The 20,514-nt window shown below is 36.8% G+C and overlaps 2 protein-coding genes across 3 annotated transcripts; both read right to left on the reverse strand.

Moving 5' to 3' along the window:
- Positions 1 to 2,748: 2,748 nt before the first annotated feature.
- Positions 2,749 to 8,900, reverse strand: LOC129278329 (uncharacterized). The gene has a single exon (XM_054914527.2). It carries the CDS (start codon positions 8,165 to 8,167, stop codon positions 6,407 to 6,409), a length of 1,761 nt encoding a protein of 586 aa, XP_054770502.2. The 5' UTR covers positions 8,168 to 8,900; the 3' UTR covers positions 2,749 to 6,406.
- LOC129277256 (uncharacterized) lies at positions 8,900 to 16,964 on the reverse strand. 2 transcript variants are annotated; one of them, XM_054913458.2, is made up of 5 exons: positions 16,667 to 16,964; positions 14,354 to 14,593; positions 12,739 to 12,879; positions 10,081 to 11,205; positions 8,900 to 9,040 (listed from the first exon to the last, which is right to left on the reverse strand). In XM_054913458.2, exons 1-5 carry the CDS (start codon positions 16,674 to 16,676, stop codon positions 8,910 to 8,912), a joined length of 1,647 nt encoding a protein of 548 aa, XP_054769433.2. In that variant the 5' UTR covers positions 16,677 to 16,964; the 3' UTR covers positions 8,900 to 8,909. The 2 variants fall into 2 exon arrangements, with proteins under 2 accessions (XP_054769433.2, XP_063966611.1); XM_064110541.1 differs by lacking the exon at positions 16,667 to 16,964 and having other exon boundaries at positions 14,354 to 14,729.
- Positions 16,965 to 20,514: the final 3,550 nt, after the last annotated feature.

The following is a 20,514-nucleotide window of genomic DNA, read 5'->3' on the forward strand; positions in this document are numbered from 1 at the left end:
TCCAACTCGCATCGATAATTTGACGTTATGTTTTATTTTGACTGGTCGTGTACGTGCTACAAGTAGTATATATATATATATACCCCTAAAAAAAAGTTGGAAATCTGAATTTGATCGATAAACCCTCCTCGGTTCTAGTGAATATTAATGTGTGCTTGATACCAATGAATAAATCATTTAATTTTCTTTAAAATGATACCTTACATGATATGATTATGGTTCATTATGGAGGTGCAGTGCCTTGAAATGTAGGGCAAGGTCAAAATTCAAAAGTTGCAAAATGACACAATTAATATTGAAAGTCACTGTTCTTTTTTCCGTGGTGATAAGCGAGTTTCTCAGCGGTTTCTTTTGTTTTCATGCACCTTAACATGGAGATCTGTGAGATATAAAATGGTTTCAGTCGTGGTTTGAAATACCCATGCATGTTTGTATGTTTGTTTGTTATTAATATTTATTCAGGATAAAAACATGTATCAGCACAATGGTCCTGAAGGACAAAATATAATCAGTAAAATAAATTCAATATTCATGAACAAAGTGAATATAAGATACAAACAAACAATGTAGCAAAAATGAAGAGTGCGACAAAAAATTAAGGTTTATATGTGACAAGTGGAGTTTGGAAGTACAAACAAACGTTTGGATGTCTGAGAAATAGAAACATTAGAGTGTGTGAGAAATAGGAACGATGGCGGATTGAGTAATAGTCGACCGGCTCCAGGGATGGAGCGAAAATAGAGGGGATGGGTGTCAGAAAGAAATGAGACAATCAAGAAATGCAAGAATATTGAGAAAGGAATATTAAGAAGGAGAATATTAAGAAGAAAAAAAATTAGAATGTAACTATAACATATCAATAATAATACAAAATAAACATAATTATTCAAGTCATTGTATAAAAACATGTGATTAAAGAGTAATATAAATCTTATTCAAAAATATTTTTGTTTATAATTTCTGTTGAACGAGGTGAAGGTTTGGTGATTTCGCAATTCATTTGGAAAAGAATTCCATGGTTTTGCACCAGAGTATTTAAAGGATTGTTTGAAGAGTTCGGTATTGGGTTTGGGCGGGACTACATTAAGAATCGGCATTACGAGTTATGTGTTTGCTTGTGCAGAGGTGTGTTTGATTCCATGTTAATGTCGATGTTAAGGTGCATGAAAACAAAATTAGAAACCGCTGAGAAACTCACTCATCACCACGGTAAAAAAAGAGCAGTGACTTTCAATATTGTGTCATTTTGCAACTTTTGACCTTGCCCCACATTTCAAGACACTGCACCTCCATGTGAACCATAATCATAAGTATCATGTATAGGGTATCATGTTAAAGACAATTAAATAATATTTTGAATGATACCAATATGCGGCATTGTGCATAACTGGGATTTGGGAGAAATTAATGTCCAAACTCAGATTTCCAAACCTTTTTTGAGGAGTTATATATATATATATATATATATATGGGAGGCCATTGTCACCTCCTTTTATCGTAATTTATTTTCTTGATATATTATAAGCCTTTATCCTTTCTATTCTTGCATTTTCATGATTGTGGTGGCGTCATAATAAGTGATTGTTACGTAACAATGATATCCTCACGCGATAATTTTTACATCCTGCGCCTGCAATATGCTTTTTTATTATTATTATGATGGTGATGCTGTTTTGTGCGCGGTTCCATGACTACCACAATCATGAATGTTATTATTTCAGTTCTTGTCTCTGTGAGCTTTATTGTATCCCTGAGGAAGACGTATGTTTAACGTCGAAAAATTGGAATTCAAAATAAACTGTTGGAACAAAGTACAATGCATTACCACTTTGCCTCATTAATATATATATATATATATATATATATATATATATAAATATAAAGTGTGTGTGTGTGTATAATATACACTTTGAAATGGAAGAATTCAAGATTTTAGTTTAATAAAATCATTATATCAAGACGTTTTACAAGCTACTCAACGTACTCTCCGTTTTGTTGACCGTCGGCCCATCAAAAAAAATTGTTAACCGTAAGATAGCTACAGTAGAGATTCTGTGATTGTGAAATGAAATTATGGAAATACAAGCTTTAATGATTTTCAAAGAGACAAAACTGTTATATCATGACCATTTTCTGTGATCAAGATATCAATTACAGACATACTTGTGATTTCCTTTTTGAAATTTAATCCCCCCCCGTCCCCCCTACAAGTTACTTTTCGGTATCCTTTATTCAAATTGTTTACTCATGCACTCATGCGCGTATTAAAAATCATCTGGGTAGGTAAAAGTGGAGATTCTAAGCTTTACGATGATACGTAAGTTGTTTATTATAATTGTGACTAAGTTATGATATATCATTGATAATTCTCGTTTACTATTTATTTTTCTGGGACGCACTGTATACCATGTTTACTGCAAATACCGCTCTCACTTTAAAATGTTTAATTGCTCTCCTTTACTTCTTTCTTCCTTTTCCTCCTCTCTTTCTTCGTTTTCAATAGAACCTCTTAGCCCCCCCCCCCCCCCGTTTAACCACCCCCGAAAGAAACCGAACCAAGGAGGTCCGACCCAAAAAGATAATTGGAACACTATTATGATTATAGAGGGCCTCTATTAGAGGCCTACATGTGGTGATAGAAAGAGAGAGAGATAGAATAGATGTTGTCAAGAGGGGGGGGGGGGGTGTGATATGGAGGGGGGATGAGAGAGGGGGGGGGAGAGAAAATACAAAATCAGAACAGTCATGCTAATTTCCAACCCATTTATTAAGGTCACATCTGTGCACAATCGTCTTGTACATGTTATAAGTATAAGTAACAAAATATCGCGTAATTAAAAATTACGTAAAAGTTTTGCCAACCACTTGAATAAAGAAGAAATATATACGCATATCATTTGTTTTCATATTTCATGTTATCTGAATGCGTGAATGCTTTACCGAATTCTGTATAACTGATACATGAAAGAAAGTACATTATTCAAAACATCATAAAGGACCAAAAAAAATTTCGGTAGCATTTTCTAGCCTCTTAGCGAAAATATATGTCTTAGGGCCTTTTCACACGTGAATCTTGAATCATCATTGTAATGATGGTAAATTGCCAATTCGTCTACTGCCGACTCATCCGCTCACCACATGGTCTACTTTCATTTAAGAAGTCTAGTGCCATTCCGTCCATCAACATTTCGTCTAACAACCATTTGGTCCATTAACCAATTGGTCCAATCCTCACTTCATCTAATCACTATTTCGTCTATGACCATTTCGTCTCACACCTAGTTGGTCTAATATCCATTTCATTTTCATTCATTTTGCGGAATTTAACACTTAGTCCGATTAGACCCAAATGGTATATGGACTAAATGGCTATTTGACCAACTGGTTATTAGACGGAATGACATAAGACTAAATAAAAGTAGACCATGTGGATATTGGACGAACCGATTTTAGACCAAATGATAGTAGACGAGTTGGCAATTGGACGAATTAGCACGAGACGAATTGGAAATAAACCGTAATGATGATTGCAATTCGTCTATAGATTCATCGGACCTTTCACACGGAAAATTCGTACCGTAATTTGAGTGAAACTTAACTGGAATTTACCTTCGGAGTAGAATTGAATTCGTGATTCTAGTTTGGTTTCACACGTGCTAAAAATTCGTCATTAGCATTATTTTTCACTGGAATCATTCAAATTATGACTTTTTTACCGTGTGAAAGGGTGGTAAGAAATTTTAATCTGTTCTTGTTTCAAAATTTATGAATGAGTTGTAGGTTATCAAAGGCCATTTGCCTTTCACAAACGGTCCCTCCGCTCTCCGCTGCGGGGCCATAATTTATATAGTATACATTTAAAAGAATGATTTGGTTTTGTTTAGTTTTGACCGCCCTTTCACACGGTGAAAAAAAAATCGTAATTTGAATGATGATTCCAGTGAAAAATAAGGCTAATGACGAATTTGTAGCACGTGTGAAACCGAACTAGAACATGATTAGAATCACGAACGCTAATCACAGTCACGATTTCAATAGCAATCATCGACCATTACAACAATGATTCAAAATTCACATGTGAAAAGGCCCTTAAACCTATGTATCCTATTAAAAATCAAAACAATGCAAAGTGTACATGAATGAAGAATAAATGCGAATATTAATCTAAAAAAAACTTAAAATCGTAGGATGGATCATTCTATTCAGATACATTGATATAACGGATCAGTTCTAATTCCTATAGACATAAGCTCGAAGTCCAAATAATAAAATGCGAGAGTTGGTATTTACAGATAGGTAAAGGTGAATTATTTTTATCAATCTATGTATGCCACAGAAAATGAATAATGCTGATTGATTCTGGCCTGAGGAAAATTTTCCCTATTCGTGGATTGTCAATAATTGCACAATCAAAGCTATTTAGATGATGGGAATAAAGTAATCTAAATACTTATTAACATCCATTCGAAAACTCAACTAATGATTCCTGATCAGAATGTTAAACGTTTTCACATTATATCTTTATGATATACACCAACTAGAATGATATAGGCATATATATATATATATATATATATATATATATATATAGTTTCTCTTTACTGTATTAATATTTTACTCCGTTGTCGAGAAACAAATGTATTTACAGATACGTTTTGTCTCACCGCGAACCTATCACATTGCCACTGTAATAAAATTGGCTATATGCGCCGTGCCCGTGTATAAATATTTAATATTAACATATATCTTTCTGTACAGAAATACATATAAACAAAACATAGAAAATGAATGAATATTAAAACAATATTTCATGAAATTAAACGGGATATATTCGTCGTATCATGCAAATAGGAATTATAAATAGATTTTGATTTGTTCGCCCAGTTTTATTTATTCAGTTTTATAAAAATGAAACCGCATAAAATATAATTATCCCCGGTTAAGACTAGTATAATGCTGATTTTTTTTTTAACGAGGCAGTAATTGTGAATTTACAAAATATACATATTTTAAATATGAATATATTTATTCGCCTTTTCATAAAAGAAAAAAAAATGTGTTTCTGACTATCGTTTATAAAAGTTGATATTTTACAGATTTGGCACTCGTATATCCTACATAAGAACATAAGATAGGCACCCTATATCATTTATGCAGCCAATTAAGAATTCAAAATTCAATTCAATTCAATTCAAATTCAATTTATTCTTGATAATAATAAAACATCATCAAATTGTACATTCGTATATAGAAATATCATTACAAGAAAAGGAGGGCAACAAAAAGTTTACACTTGAAAATAAGAAGCCTCCAAAGAATACAGTAATTAATATATGTACACATCAGATGAAGAGGGGGGGGAAGCGAAACATGCTCATTCACACACAGACACATCCACCGAGACACATCGTCATCATCACACACAAAAGCACACCCGAACATCCATCATCTTGGTTCATTCATTAACAAAAATAATACATATATAAATGAGGTGAGTTTGAATTCAAATTAGGAATAAGTACTAATAATGATCTTTTTGAGTTTGCATTTAAACGAAGAAACAGTTGAACATGAAAAAAGGCATACATTGAGATTATTCCAAATTCGTGGCCCGGTAAACTTAAAAGAGTTCAGAATTAAGGTTGAAGCTGTTTTAGGGTAATGAAAGCTATTAGCAGAGCGAGTATTGTATCGGTGAAAGTCGTAGTTGTATTGAAAAAGATTGATGATATTAATAGGAGCATATCTATATCTAACTGCGTGCATAAGTGTAGCAATCTTAAATTTATGAATATCGTTTTAATAATAATTAAAAATAGTATGATAGATAGTGATTTGATCTTTCAGAAGTTAATAACTTAATCATTGTTTGTGTAAAGTTATTCAAACCTTCAAAATCAGCATGATCATCTTCCATCATTAAAAAAAAGACTTCGAGAATTTGCTGTTTAGGTTGAATCTCCATTTCAGTAGCCTACAACATGTGTTGGTTTTTTTTCCCGATTCGTCTAATGCCAATTCATCCGATTGCCAACTCTTCTACTATCATTTGGTCTACCATCAGTTCGTCCAATATCCACATTGTCTACTTTCTTTTAGTATAATGCCATTCCGTCTAATAACTAGTTGGTCCAATAGACATTTAGTCCATTTACCATTTGGTCTAATTGGACTTAGTGTTAAATTGTGCAAAATGAATGAAAATGAAATGGATATTAGACCGATTGGTTATTAGACGAAATGGTGATTAGACGTAGTGATAATTGGACCAAATGGCTAACGGACCAAATGGTTGTTAGACGAAATGTTGATGGAAGGAATGGCATTAGACTAAATGAAAGTAGACCATGTGGACGAGTTGGCAATAGACGAATTGGCAATATACCGTGTTGTTTGGCATGTCTGGTCAGTGGTGGAGATCATCAACTCCAGGTGTCTCCTCGTAAACAAGGAGGACATTTCCATTTAGAATGATGACAGTTCCGGGGGCAGGAACAATGCATCTCGGGTTAAAGCGATGGAGATAGGATGTTGGAAACTCGATTGCCTTATCCTTCACCAAAACCCCGTCAGGAGAGAGGACACTGACATAGCTCACGTATGCTGACTCCCCAGATTCTTTACGATATGTCACGTAGATCATATCATCTACACCCACATGAAAGTTTATTCTTCTGCTCCAGCCAGCAAGAGCTAGGGTCATCCGGACGTCCCCTGTTGCTCGAAAGATCTTGCAGATGTTGGAGTTTCCAAAGAGAATGATGATGTCTCCATTTGAAAGCGTCCCGCATCCATTTATCGGTGTGCATCCGAGATCATCGATAGTGCGAAGACGTTCTCCTGTTTGGGGGTTAATCACATGTATTTCGCCAATATTGTGACTAGCAGCGAGAAGTTTGCCCTTCCTGTCCACAGTTACGAAAGCAAAGCGGGCTTCATCGTCGGGAAGAGCCAGGCCTACATCCCTTTCATCGGTTCCGTCTCTGTTACAGATTTTTAGCACGCCGGCATTGAAATCACTGTAAGCAAAACCTTTCGAATTGTCAGGTAGAGTAAAAACTGCCAAATCCCAAATGCCTCTGGACTTCTGTTCGGTCATCAGTGTTTCCAGCGATCCAGAATCTACGTTTACCGAGTACAGAATGGACCCAATGCCATTCCGCAATACCACCGTTTGCTCGTCAATCGACCCGAGAAGAAATGGCTCCTTGACATCGGATGGAAGATTTACAGTCTTGACCAAGTCATAGGAAGTCTTCTTTCCCTCTAGAATTCCAATGGTTTGAATGTCATCCACTCTCTTGAAACGTATTTTTCTAACCATCTTCGACAATTTATCCAGGTGATCATGATCGAAACATGGTAATTTGTCCATACCCTTCTCGTGAAACTCTGCGATCTTCTCATGGAAAGCTTTCCCATCGCAATCGACCATGATGGATTCCGCAAGTGCAGCGGTGTTCTCCAGCTGATCGTTAGTGGCCTCAGTTGACGCTTTCACTTTTGACGCCATCTGGACAAAATTGTCTTCGACAACTTTCAACTCAGCAAGAACATTGTCTTGGTCTTTTGCTAGTGTTTCTTGTTTATTGTGGAATTTTCCTTCAACTTCCTTGAGCTGCATTCGACGATTTTCGTTGATATGCCTAATGAGCTCATCTGATTCTTTGTTTATCCTGGCCACTTGTACCCCTCTTTGCTCTTTTTGATCACGCGACTTTGTCTGGAACGTGACAGATATCTTCCCCCTGATGTCTTTCAAATGATCATCCAATTCTTGCGAATGGCTTGCTATCTTATCCAGAAAACTTTTCCTCTCGATTTGCTTTGCAGAAATCTTTTCAACATCCCTTTTCAAAACTTCTTTCTTCTCGATGAAGAATTTCTCGATGTCTTGCATCCGGTGACCATGGTGAGAAGTTAATGCACAAGTTGAACACATTGCCTCTTTGCATTCAGAGCAGAGCAGTTCCACTTCTTTTCGACTGTGTTGTGGGCACGGCCACTGAACAGATTTATGTGATGCATCAGCCAGGATGGCGCTGGCCAGATTGCGAGCACAAGTTGGACACAGGTGACGCTTCTCTACAACTTTATACCCCTGTGTAGAATCACCAATGCCACATTCTTCGCACTTAAATTCAGGTGGGTCGAAGATTCCTGCCATTGCTAATGAACTCAACAGTTTCAGTTACTGAAGTATGGAGTACAATCGAAAATGATATTTATTCCACATTCATAACAGTACTAATTGCCTTCGATTTTATAATTGCGGAAGGAATAAAACCTTTCATGCACATAATGAATAGTAGGATACTCTGTATCCTAATGCACACTCAGCCGTAAAGATAAGTACAAAGTACAAACAACCGTCATACCAAGGAAGTTCAAAGGGCATGAATTATGTAGGACTATAAAGGGACTTCCCTGAGGATGTCTGTTTGACTTTACTGCTAAGAAAACACAAACTATGATTTTAAATATTATTCCCCCCGATCGCCCGCCGTTCTTCAGGTCTGTTATTCCGAAGTTTCTTTATTCATAACATAACAAATGTATATACCTAGATGTCCGTTAGTCTGAAACTGAAAAAAAAAATTAGTTTATCTAAAAACGAAAAAGCATTCGTGACATCATCTGAAAATTTCTTATTTTGTGACTTACTACGGACATTGGGTAGGTTATATTCAGTGAATATAATCCTAACCCATTCTACTACAATGCATCTGATTCTCAAAAAAATGTTATTTCTCCATCCATCCATATGGCAGTTCAAAGTTTATATAAATTCGGGTTTGGGGTTTAAGTAAAGTACGGTGTATCACATCGGATTGGAATTATGTGCGCATCTCAGTTCAAAAAGCCTTAATTGTTGAGAAGATCCGGACGATGTGCATTCCATATGCATATCAGTCAGTTGTTCTTTTGTAAAATCTTTGCCAGGCAACAGGGAATATGATAAGAATCGCAGCAAACACATCCAGTGCCCCCATGATGCAAAATGCGATATTATACGACTGAAAGCGGTCAAAGATGGATCCTGAAACGAAATTTGAACCACGAACATTATTTTATACGAACGTTGTATAACATATATTTCACGAACCCTATTATGCCATGTTTACTCTTTGATGAGTTCATGATGTTTCACAACTGTTAACTGTTACTTCTCTATGTTAATGAAGTCCTTTTGAAAATCATACAATCATGGTCGTACGCATTAATGTAAAATGCTTAAAACAGATTTGAAAGCGAGGGACCAAAGACGTAGAATACATCACCTGGCCGTTCAGTTTAATTTTCGAAATTAAATTCGAGATTGAAATATGGGTATAAGCTATATGAATTCTCGTTGCAAAACGAACAAAGAAAACAAAATATTCAAAGCGGTAATGTATACCCTTGCTCCCATTACTGGCTCCGTAAGGCCATGCATATTTCTATTTGATGTGTTTTAGTAGGCCCTATTTGAATCTGGTAAACATCAATTATTAATCTGATCCTCAAGTAAAGGGACATAACCCAATAGCATTAAAAATAAATTATTCTTCAAAGTTTGAACATTGAATCTTATGTATTTAATTTGTTGGAGGATACGTTTTACTCTCTCATATGCCACCGTCACTCTGGAGAAACCGATCACAGATCGAATAAAGCTGTTACATTATTTCCAGTATCATACCATCGATCGGTTTGGAGTCGATTTCGCAGATGTGACTGCACCATAAGTATCATTGAAACATAAACCGAGAGTTATGTAGCAATAAATTGGGAATTTTCGCGACACATACCACTTTCAAGAACATAGAAAATGCATTGTCAAATGCCCTTCATGACAAAAGGGCAAGATAGAAGTCTTTGTCGAAAATTGGCGAATCAAAACAGTGGCGTAGTCCCATGAACACTCTAGACAAACGACATATTTGCAGCTCCGAAACTTAGAACGGAACTGATTTTCCGGTTCACTCATTTTCGACAAAGACCTCCCAGCTATTCATTGTCATTTGACCAGCATTTTCAATACATTTACCGTGTTCCTTCTGCGTCGTGGTGTGAAAACTCTTGAATATCTGTACAAACCTACAACGAAACCAAGGAACGGAAAGGATGAGCCACTGCACACGTAGAGTATACCAAGCCCTGTTTTGAAGCGTTTCTCTCCAACAGCATTCATCACAAGAGTAAATTGTGCAGGAATTTTGAAACCGATCGAAAATCCAAACATTAGGGAGAGAACCAGAAGGAACCAAAAGGAATCAGCCACATAGTTCACGAAGAATGCAATTGCTGAAACGATGTTCGCAATCATGTACCAAACTTCGATTCGTGCGACGTTTCTTGAGGTGATGAAGCCACAAGAGAATCGACCGAAAAAGTTGGCAACTCCACCTGCGATTGAGAGTTGGACAGCCTTCAGGTCAGTTAGGCCTTTGGCTTGACCGTTGGGGATGGTAAAGAGAAGCCAGGTACCGTATGTAAGAGCAAAAATGTAGACTTGTACACAAACTGCGATCATGAGGGGATGCTTTTTGAAGAACCTTACGGGGGACGAGAAAGTATGAAAATAACATTTCTTGTTATTTTCGCCGTCATTAACGACATCGTCCACGTTCACCTCTGAAAGACTAGGCGTAGAAACTTTTTTATTCTTATCTTCCAAAGGAGATTTCGAATTCGTCTCAGTTCTTACTGTCGAAATACCATTGACACGTGTCGTTGGCTGGTGGCTATCACAATAACTACTCTCGCTATTTATTTTCATTTTATCATCGGTTGAATTAGAAGGAAGTCCTGTTTTTATTTGTGGAGTAGCGTTCGAACTGTGAACTATTTCTTCCGAACGGCCGTACACTGAGGCTTCGCTCTCAGTAGTCTTGTCACCAACAAAATCCATTTCAAAGTTGACATTGCTATGAGCAAAATCTTCGGCATCGCGATGAGTAAGATCATCTTGTCTCGGGCGTTTTCGGTGGGTCAGTTGTAATAGTGAGCCGATGAGAATAAAATGGGTGGTAAACGCACCAAGAAGTAGGAGACCGCCCCTCCATCCGTACGCATAGATAATGGTATCAAAAATCCAAGGCATTAACATGACACCGACGCTTGAACCTGATGAAAAGATACCCGTTGCAATCTCGAAATGATCAGGAAAATAGTCAGGGACACAGGAGTGAGATGGCAGAATGATGAACATGTAACCTAAACCTGCATTGGATTGAGACAAACAGAAGCAATAATCAAACAATAATACAGATACAGGTTGCCGGGTCAAGATGGTTATACAGTGACATTTTTTTTTTATTAGACACAATGGCCCGTATTCTGAACTCGGGTTTAAATTAAACCCTGGATTAAAGTTGTGGTTTAACTATGGAAAGCCAATTGGGGCACAAATCCCTAATAGTACACATTAAATTTATTAACTCATATGACACCGAAATTGTCCATTATTGTCTGGGAATGATAACTGAAGTATTTTTCTTCATTATGAAAGCAAAAGGAAACAAAAATAGTAAACATAAGAAATTTACAATAAAGACAGAATTTCTGAATTTTTAGGTCCCCATAATTTTAGCACAGAGTCAGACCGTGGTCTAAGTTAAACCTGACTTCAGAATACGGGCCAATGCAGTAAATTGTAAACCTCGATAAGTGGCGTACTTAATGAGCAAAAAAATTGAGGGGCCAGATACAGCAGATGGAGAATAAGTTAATAAAAGGTGCTATCGAGTAAATCTAGCGAGCAAAATTAAAAAATTAAAAACACAAAATTCATATTTTGATAGTTTGACATGTACTATAGTATTTCACTCTTTATCTTTCTCTTTCTTTCCTTTTCTCTTATTTAATGGTCGTGAATCTTTGGGGGCATGTCCCCAAGCCCCCCCCCCCTTTTTTCTACATCATGCAGTGGTACAACTATTTGGAAGCGAAATGGCAAGAAGAGTACCAAAAATTGCGATTGATTCTATAAAAAAAATAGATTTGATCAACATAATGATTGGTCCTTTATGGCATACGTAAACTGCCAATTCGTCTATTGCCAACTCGTCCACTCATCACTTGGTTTACCTTCATTTAGTCTAATGCCATTCCGTCCATCAACATTTCGTCTAACAACCATTTGGTCCAATAATCACTTTGTCTAATCACCAGTTCGTCTATGACCATTTCGTCTAATAACCAGTTGAACTAATACCCAAATTCATTCTTTTCGCCAAATTAACACTTATTCAATTAGACCAATTGATTTATTGGCTAAATGGCTATTGGACCAACTGGTTATTAGACGAAATGGTGAGTGGACGAAATGGCAATTAGACCACGTGGATAGTGGACGAATTGATGATAGAACAAATGATAGTAGACGAGTTGGTACACTGCAAAAACTCCGGTGTTGATTTAACACCAGCCCGGAATCTATATACATGTATGTCCATACCAGAGAAATGTTAAACAACACCAGTTTCGTTTCGGTCCGACACCAGAAAGGTGTTTATACAACACCAATTAGTATTAAAACAGCATCGGTTTCATTCCAAACTGGTGTTGTTTCAATGCTTCTCTGGTGTGGACATTATAGATTCCGGGCTGGTGTTAAATCAACACCGGAGTTTTTGCAGTATATTGAGACGAATTGGCATACATAGGCATGCAGCTATTGGTCATCCCCCCCCCCCCCCCTCGCTCAGATATTATAATGAGCAGTGAATCACTTCACTAGAGACTATAGCTTACCAAATGCAATTAAAGATGCAGTGATCTGCGATGCTGTTGTGGTAAATGAGGCAGCGATCAGTCCCGCTGATGACAGTGTCCCACCAACTATCATGAGTTGCCGAATGGAGAAATGGCGTAGCAGAAGTATGTTGATTAATCCTGTGATCAAGATCAATGTCAGTCAATTAAAATGGTTAAAGGCATTTGTTACATGTTGTCAGTAGGATTGTTTAAGGCCTACCCATTGCCTGTTAGCCAAGGGACAGATGCCTTTCGTTCACCCGGACATCCCTGTATAATATTATAATTTTCATGGGAATGATCGTTCCTTTTGCAATATTACTAGCCCTGTTTATTAAATACGAACATCAGTTAGCACTAGAATAAACTTTAAAGAGGTATTCCAGGCTTAACATATTGATTTGACCAGATTAAGAAAAATCGGACAAACAAAACACTGAAAATGTGTTCAAAATCAGACAAGGGATAACAAAGTTAGGGCATTTAAAAGAATGATATTATTCTGGTTCCAGTTCTAGGCATGTCTTCATCATGCTCATGAATAATCAATGAGCAAAGTGATGATGTCATATCCCCACTAACCTTGTTCTTCTGTATTTTATTAAAAGAAATTAGGTTTATTCATTTTTTCCTTCAAGAAAAAAAATATTGAAATAAATTACGTGCATTAGATATTTACTGCTGCAACTCCTCCCACTCCTTTCATTAGAAGGGAGACATACCATTCACACATGTATGACAAATATGAAGCAAATATGATTTAAGGTGATAACATAAGAAAAACATAAAAAATGAAAGTGGGGATGTGACATTGTCAGTCCATCTAATCAATATTAATGACGACGTGAATATAATTGTTTTCATGATATATTGCCTAACTTTAAAATTCAATAACTTCGCTGTTTGTTATCAGATTTTAATGAAATCTTCAGCATTTATTTAGATAATAAACATTCCAGTTCGGAGCATCCCTTTTATCATATTTCAAATTTCAATAAAAATGATGACCTGTAAAAGAACATGTTCGTGCCGTTCGTAGAAGTCATGTCTAGGAACAGATGTATCTAACAGCCGAACGTCCTTTACAGATAAGTAAAAGTGTGTTTTAGTCTTTTGAGGCTTTACGAGGCATATGTCGCACACCTTTTCAGTATAAACTTATACACAAATGTGAGTTATGTTTTATTTTGCCATATCCAGCACCCTCCCACTTCCCGAAGAGTTATGCGACCCCTATACTCCTCTTCAACATTCACACACACTCACACGCACATACACCCATATAATGCACACAGCTAGCTCTTTCTATCTTCTTTTCACCTCTCCCCATGCATTTCGTTGAAAAAGTGAAAAAATAGAATTAAATGAAATGAATAACTCGGCCTAATAGAATTGAACCACCCTCCTCCAGTTCACGAGGCTTATGCCCGGACAAATACACATACACATACACACCCCACATCACACACTCACTCAAATATCCCCATCCCCCTCCCTTTCTCTATTATGCCTTGTACTCACAAGCGTTTATAAATGCGTGTTATCTATTATGTTAAGCCAATGTAATGCTTTTAACTGCCATAGTCATTACTATGCACTATAATTGCCTTACCCAAAAAATATGGCAGGCCCGTGATGAGTCCGTATATTGCCCCCATGTACGAAGTACTGACATCAAACTGAAATGTGAAGTCATCAAGGAAGAGGGAAAGTGTCCTGACTGATCCTACTTCTAGGAAGGTCACCGTGAACAGACCTGCTAAGATCAACCATCGCTTGAATCCTCCCGATGGTCGACACCATCGACGACGGTGGGAGCCATCCACAGCTTGGCTTGGTGGATCTACCACCACTGGCAAAAAAATAATAACATTAATACATTCACAACGCATTATATGTTGTTTTGTGATTTCTCTTTCAGTGTGTGTGTGCATGTGTGTGCGTGAGGGGGGTGGTGTAATACATCCAACAGTGGGGAGTGGGTAACAGGACACATGACCCGATGTCACTTTGGGGGGGGGGGGGAGCGAAAAAGAGACAAGAATGAGAAAAAAGAAAGAGGAAAGAAGAGAAGGGGACAAGTTTCATGTGATGATCAACCTTAAAAAGCCACATATGTTTTAATACTAAAATTGAAAAGGGGCATGATTTCAGCATTTACTCTCTGCCTCAAATAATCGAGGGATAGTTAGGCCTATCAAGTTCAGAGCTTGCATCGGGCATCGATTTCATCGATAGGCCTGCTGGGAGTGGTCGAATTTTTATTTTCTACCCCCCCCCCCCTTCCGCTCATTTGCTAGACTCTATTTCGAATCTGCTGAAAATTCAAAAGATCACAGTGCCTGCATCCAACTCATCTAAAATAAAGATAAATGGCCGCGGCACGGCGCAATAGTGGGTTTTGGGGCTGTGAAGGAAGACCCAAATATGACAACATTTTTTTTTCTTCTCTCATTTGCATAACGGAGGTGTCGTGGTGTTGTGGATCAGTCAATTGACTCTTAAACCTAGGATCGAGGGTTCGAATCCAACCCGGCGCTAATGTCCTTTGGCAAGGCATTTATCCACGTTTGTCACTCTCCTCCCAGGTGTTAATTGGGTACCATGCAGAAAGGATGTTAAAATAATGCGATCAGATTGGCATGCACCGATAAACGGTTGCCTGGCCAGGATACTCCACAGGGAGGGAGATGGTACACTGTATGTGTAAAACAGTATATATAAATAATGCACGTAAGCGCGTGCATGAAGGGCCAAATAATATAGATGTGAGAGAAGAGCCAATGGATAGTACCGCACCGAGGTCCGCAGGACCGAGTGCGGTATATCCATTTGGCGAGTCTAGCACAGAGTTCATTTAGGTCCTCTATGCTCAAGAATGCGTGCATTGTTTGTTTTATACAACTTCCCCCCTCCCCCATGTTACTGAGTTGCCCCGAATGCTATTTTGATCTAAACTCTAACGTTAGATAATTCTAGATAATTCCAGACCTCGCACGTCAGAGTGCAGGATAGTGCATTTTGGTATGACGTCAGAGTGCAGGATAGCTAGTACATTTGGTATAACGTCAGAGTGAAGGATAGTGCATTGTGGATGCCTTAGTGCAATTCGCTGAATATCATGTGATCCGAATGGGACAAATCAGATTACAGAACATTCTTTGGGAGTTGTATAATGATGGATCCTATGACCGGGGTAACAATAATTACAATGTATGAAGCGCTTAGAAAATTAAAACGTAACTATCATTATCATCATATGTAGTATCATTCTCTAATTCTCCCTTTATCATACTCTTTTTGGGTATTATTCATTCTTTTATTCCCCCTCTATTTATTCCCTTTGATGGGGTTGCCCCACTGCCCCCACCCCCTAGGAGAAGACCAAAAGAGGGTCGGAAATATGGGCTCATTGGCCATTTGCAAATGAGGATTATCAAGTTTGATTACTCATCTCTGTGCCTTTACTGCGTATCAGAAAAAAAAACACGTTACTTATCATGATAAATTGATTTTTTTCCTTCTAGAAAATCTAGATATAGCGGATGTTACAAATTGCACATCATCCAAATACATTAATCAAACGACACCCCCCTCAACAGAAAGAGAGAGAGAAAAAAAAAATTAAGCAAATTTTTATCCTGTACAATATAACTATTAAATAAAGACATCTTAATATGCTTTCCTAAAATTAAAAAAACGACATCCGACAGTCAATCTTTTTTTGCGTTATTGTAACAAATGGAGTATTTTTGCATTTTGCATTTATCAATGAAATGAAAAATTAAGGAGTGACAGACGAATCCCGATGAGAACATTCTACACAATGAATACAAATAAGAACAGTCAACAAACTCTAAAGTTCATACAGGTAATCAGCCACAAACTGCAGCCAGTTAAGAAATGTTTTAAGGACTATACTTACCGGTACTCATGCTTTTAACATGTATATATCAAGCCACCAAAGCTGTCATCATTCCCTGGTCCTTAAAATAAGGTATACTTGATGACATTTTGGTAAAGAGGGCATTTTATCCAGCATTCACATGTTACAGTTATATCCAAACACTGACAAATGACCTTGTACTGCCAGTGTCACTGCACTATATAACATAAATATATCTGTATCACCGATATTACGCTCCGAAGCTGAATTATGTATATACAATATGGTTCAATGGACTTGCTCAATAATGGAAAATTTGTTTGAACTTTTGACAGAAATGTCTATGTCAAATGTATTTTTGTTGACCAAAAGCATGGCATAATATTTTTCAGAACTATTCTCCTCTACAAGCGCGTCGATTAATCGAAAAAGAAATATGATTTTGACACAGATGTAGGCCTATATTACGTGTTTCGCACATCGTTCCGAACTATTTACGAGATTGATCAAATCTGCACGGTAATATCATTTCTTTGGCAAGAAGTAAATACTGAAATAATTTGATGACCTGTTCGCTTGAGATTTAGTTTGAGATATGATTTCCATTTGAAAAGACATCACATATAACAACAATTTAGCTTGAGATATGATTTTTATTTGAAAAGACATCGGATATGACAATATTTTTTTCTCAAGATTTCAAGATTTCTCTATCTTCTGAAACATTTCATTTTTTTCTTTAATGCAGTATGTTATCTTGAAAGGATTATAATCATACCGAATAAATATATGGCTTTGGGGTGATAAAATATAGGCCTACGTTTCAAATAAAAAAAGGGGGACACGGCTAAAGGGTCGGATCATTAGAAAGATAACTATTTCTTTTCTGAATGAGTATTTGTTATCTAATATGCACGCAGTTTTCTATTTACCTATTCGTTTGTGATTTAATTGTCATATAGTTTGCCGTGCAAAAATATCATATAACTGTGGAGACGTGTATAAGTTTGGTGACCAGGTAATATTATATAAACATATATATAATCAAACTAAATGAAGAATAGTCAAAGAATGCTCAAATATTCCACTTTAACTAGTTTCGTCTTTAATTCTTCAGAAAGAATATATATATTCATGAAGTGCGTCATTATAGGGAAGTTCACCCTGGCGAAAAGTTTGTTGTAAGAATACCAGTCAAAATAGTAAAGGAGACTTGGTAAAAGTTTGAGAACACAAAGATTAAGAAAGTTAATAGGATTGAAAGTTTTTGATTTTTGACGCCATATACGAGTAGATACGAGTAGCAGCTATATCTATTATATAATATGTAATGCACAAATTTCAATTTTAAAGGTTCATGACTAAAAGATTCTCTTCTCTCAGGAGTGGGGGTTAAGTTCACGATACGTGGGAAGCTGCTCACATTAGACGTCACAAATGAAAACAAAAATCTAATGGCTTTTTTAATCTTGGATGGATTTTCCCAAAAACCTTCACCAATATTTTTTATGATATTTTTAATATAAACTTTTTGTCATGGTGGACTTCCCATTTTAGTGTTATTAGAAGTACACTAGTATTGTTTAAATGATTTTTCCCAGATACAAAACAATGTATTGGATTGAAGGTCACGAAAGAATAAAAGATGTACATTCTGAATTGATCACGCTATCTCTTTTCACAAAACGAAAATTCAAGTCTCTCGTCATGATTGATATGATGCATTTGCATGGCATTGACGATGGCTGGAGAAGTGTGCGTGGTATTAAGTGGAATAGTGACTGACATGACGGCAATTTGGGAAGTTTAAATGGGGGGGGGGAATTATTTGGTCATTTAATAGTTGCAAGACACTGACATCTTATTTTTCTTAAGGACTCTTCCTTTCTCTCTCCTCGTTTTTTTTTATTTGCTCACTACCTGAAAAAACATAAGGGCGATCGCCCCTACCCCAATCAAGCCGCAACACCTGGACCCCGTCTTACAAAGAGTTAACCCTAAATCTCCCGGGATATTTTGATTCTTGTCATTCCCGGGGGGGGGGGGGAGGGGGGGGGCATTATGGCCCCCCTTAAGATCTCAGCCGCGGATTGCGCGATCACAACGAAAATTTGCATGATGGTAGAGAATGACGTAATCTACGCAGTTGCATTGGTAAATTTCACTGAATTCATATATTTTTATTTTATATGAATTAATTATGCTAATTTATTAATAAAATCATACTTTTTGCTCTGATTCACTAAATAAAGCTCCTAGAATGCTATTTTTTCTTGAAAATATACTTTGTAGCATTCCTAACAATTGTGAATAAAAAAATTCTGGTACCAAGAACGATTTCTTATGTATTTTATTGTTTTTTAATTTCTTATGTATTTCCTTGTTTTTTTTCTTTTTGTTTTTTTATTGTTTTTCGATGGAAATCGTTCCAGACTTAATTCTGATCATAAACAAGGCAAAATTAATTAAGTTTAATCAGTAAAAGTAGAAATAATGATACATTTATGAATTTTGGCTAAAACACAATCTGCATTGAATTTTTACATGAAATCACGTTTATGAGCAATTTGGGGTCTGACATGCACTTACATAATGTTGCGTAATGTCGTACCGCGTACCCGGGCGTCACAAATTTGGTCTCAAAATTTGCGCGAGACTTGAAAGTAAAAAGTCAGTGAGCGGCGAGGTCAAAAAAATTTGCGCAGCAGATATATCGCGAAAATTGTCGAGGGGAGGGGGGCCATTATGGCCCCCGGGAGAATTAGGGTTAAGATTGATCCAATCATTCTCAACTCTATGAAAATCAGTCAATGACATAATATTTCCCACAGGAATTTTGTTAACAAAGAAAAGCACAGCACTTAATTTTCACGAAAACAATGAATAAACATCATAGTTAGAAAATATTTTGAACAAACACATAATACATGTTGATGTTGCTGGCTCTCCATAGTTGTGGTTGATTGGATCAATCGCAACTCTTTGTAAGACAGGGCCCTTGTTATTGGTATAACTTTTACACAACTCACACAGAGTAATCGTACCGTACTTGAACCAATTATCTCTGTTTTGTTTCCTCCGCAACTTGTCTCAAAATATCACATAATGAAATATGGTTGAGTAGCCACACTGTATAGCCATAATTCGTATCAAGTTCGCTTAGACAGAGATCAAATATGTTTAGTTTTCATACAAGCCTAAATCCATGGAGATTTCACTACGGTCATAGTGTTATATATGGGGGCTTATTATTATATCAGGCATATAGGGCTACTATTTACTAAATTCAAAATGAAGACAATTCAATTAAAGTAGGCCTACTGTGTCACCGAGGTAGGGGCACTGTCATAACAATGTGTACTCCATGCTCGCCCATGAAGAATGTTTAAAATATTTTATTTATGACAGGTGAAGTATATAATCTGTCCACGCACCATGCGCTCCAGGTTGTTGGAAAGAAATCCCTTTATTCCTTGATTTGGCAATACATTTTTTTTTACGTGCAATTCGCCGCCCGATCATGAAAACAATTATTTGTCTGCTTTTGTGGACGAGTAATCAAGGTATCAACATAGGCCGTCACATGGCTAATGGGTGTAAATGAAAATGTTGACTTTTTCAGTTTGTGGGGTGTGTGCGAGGGGGGGGGGGGTAAAGTTCCTCTTTTATTTTATCCAACTGTCATTGACTATCTAACAATTCCCTAGTTGAAACATGCTTCCAAAACTATATAGGTGTATGTAGTAAAAAATATTCCTCAATAACTTTTCGTTTTATTTTTCAATTATACATGTGCATACATAAATACATACATACATACACACCCTCACACACACACACACACACACACTGCAGGACTTTATTCCTTGAAATGCCACCGCGCTGTA

The sequence above is a fragment of the Lytechinus pictus genome, chromosome 15 (genome assembly GCF_037042905.1).
Source record: "Lytechinus pictus isolate F3 Inbred chromosome 15, Lp3.0, whole genome shotgun sequence".
Taxonomy (NCBI): Eukaryota; Metazoa; Echinodermata; class Echinoidea; order Temnopleuroida; family Toxopneustidae; genus Lytechinus; species Lytechinus pictus.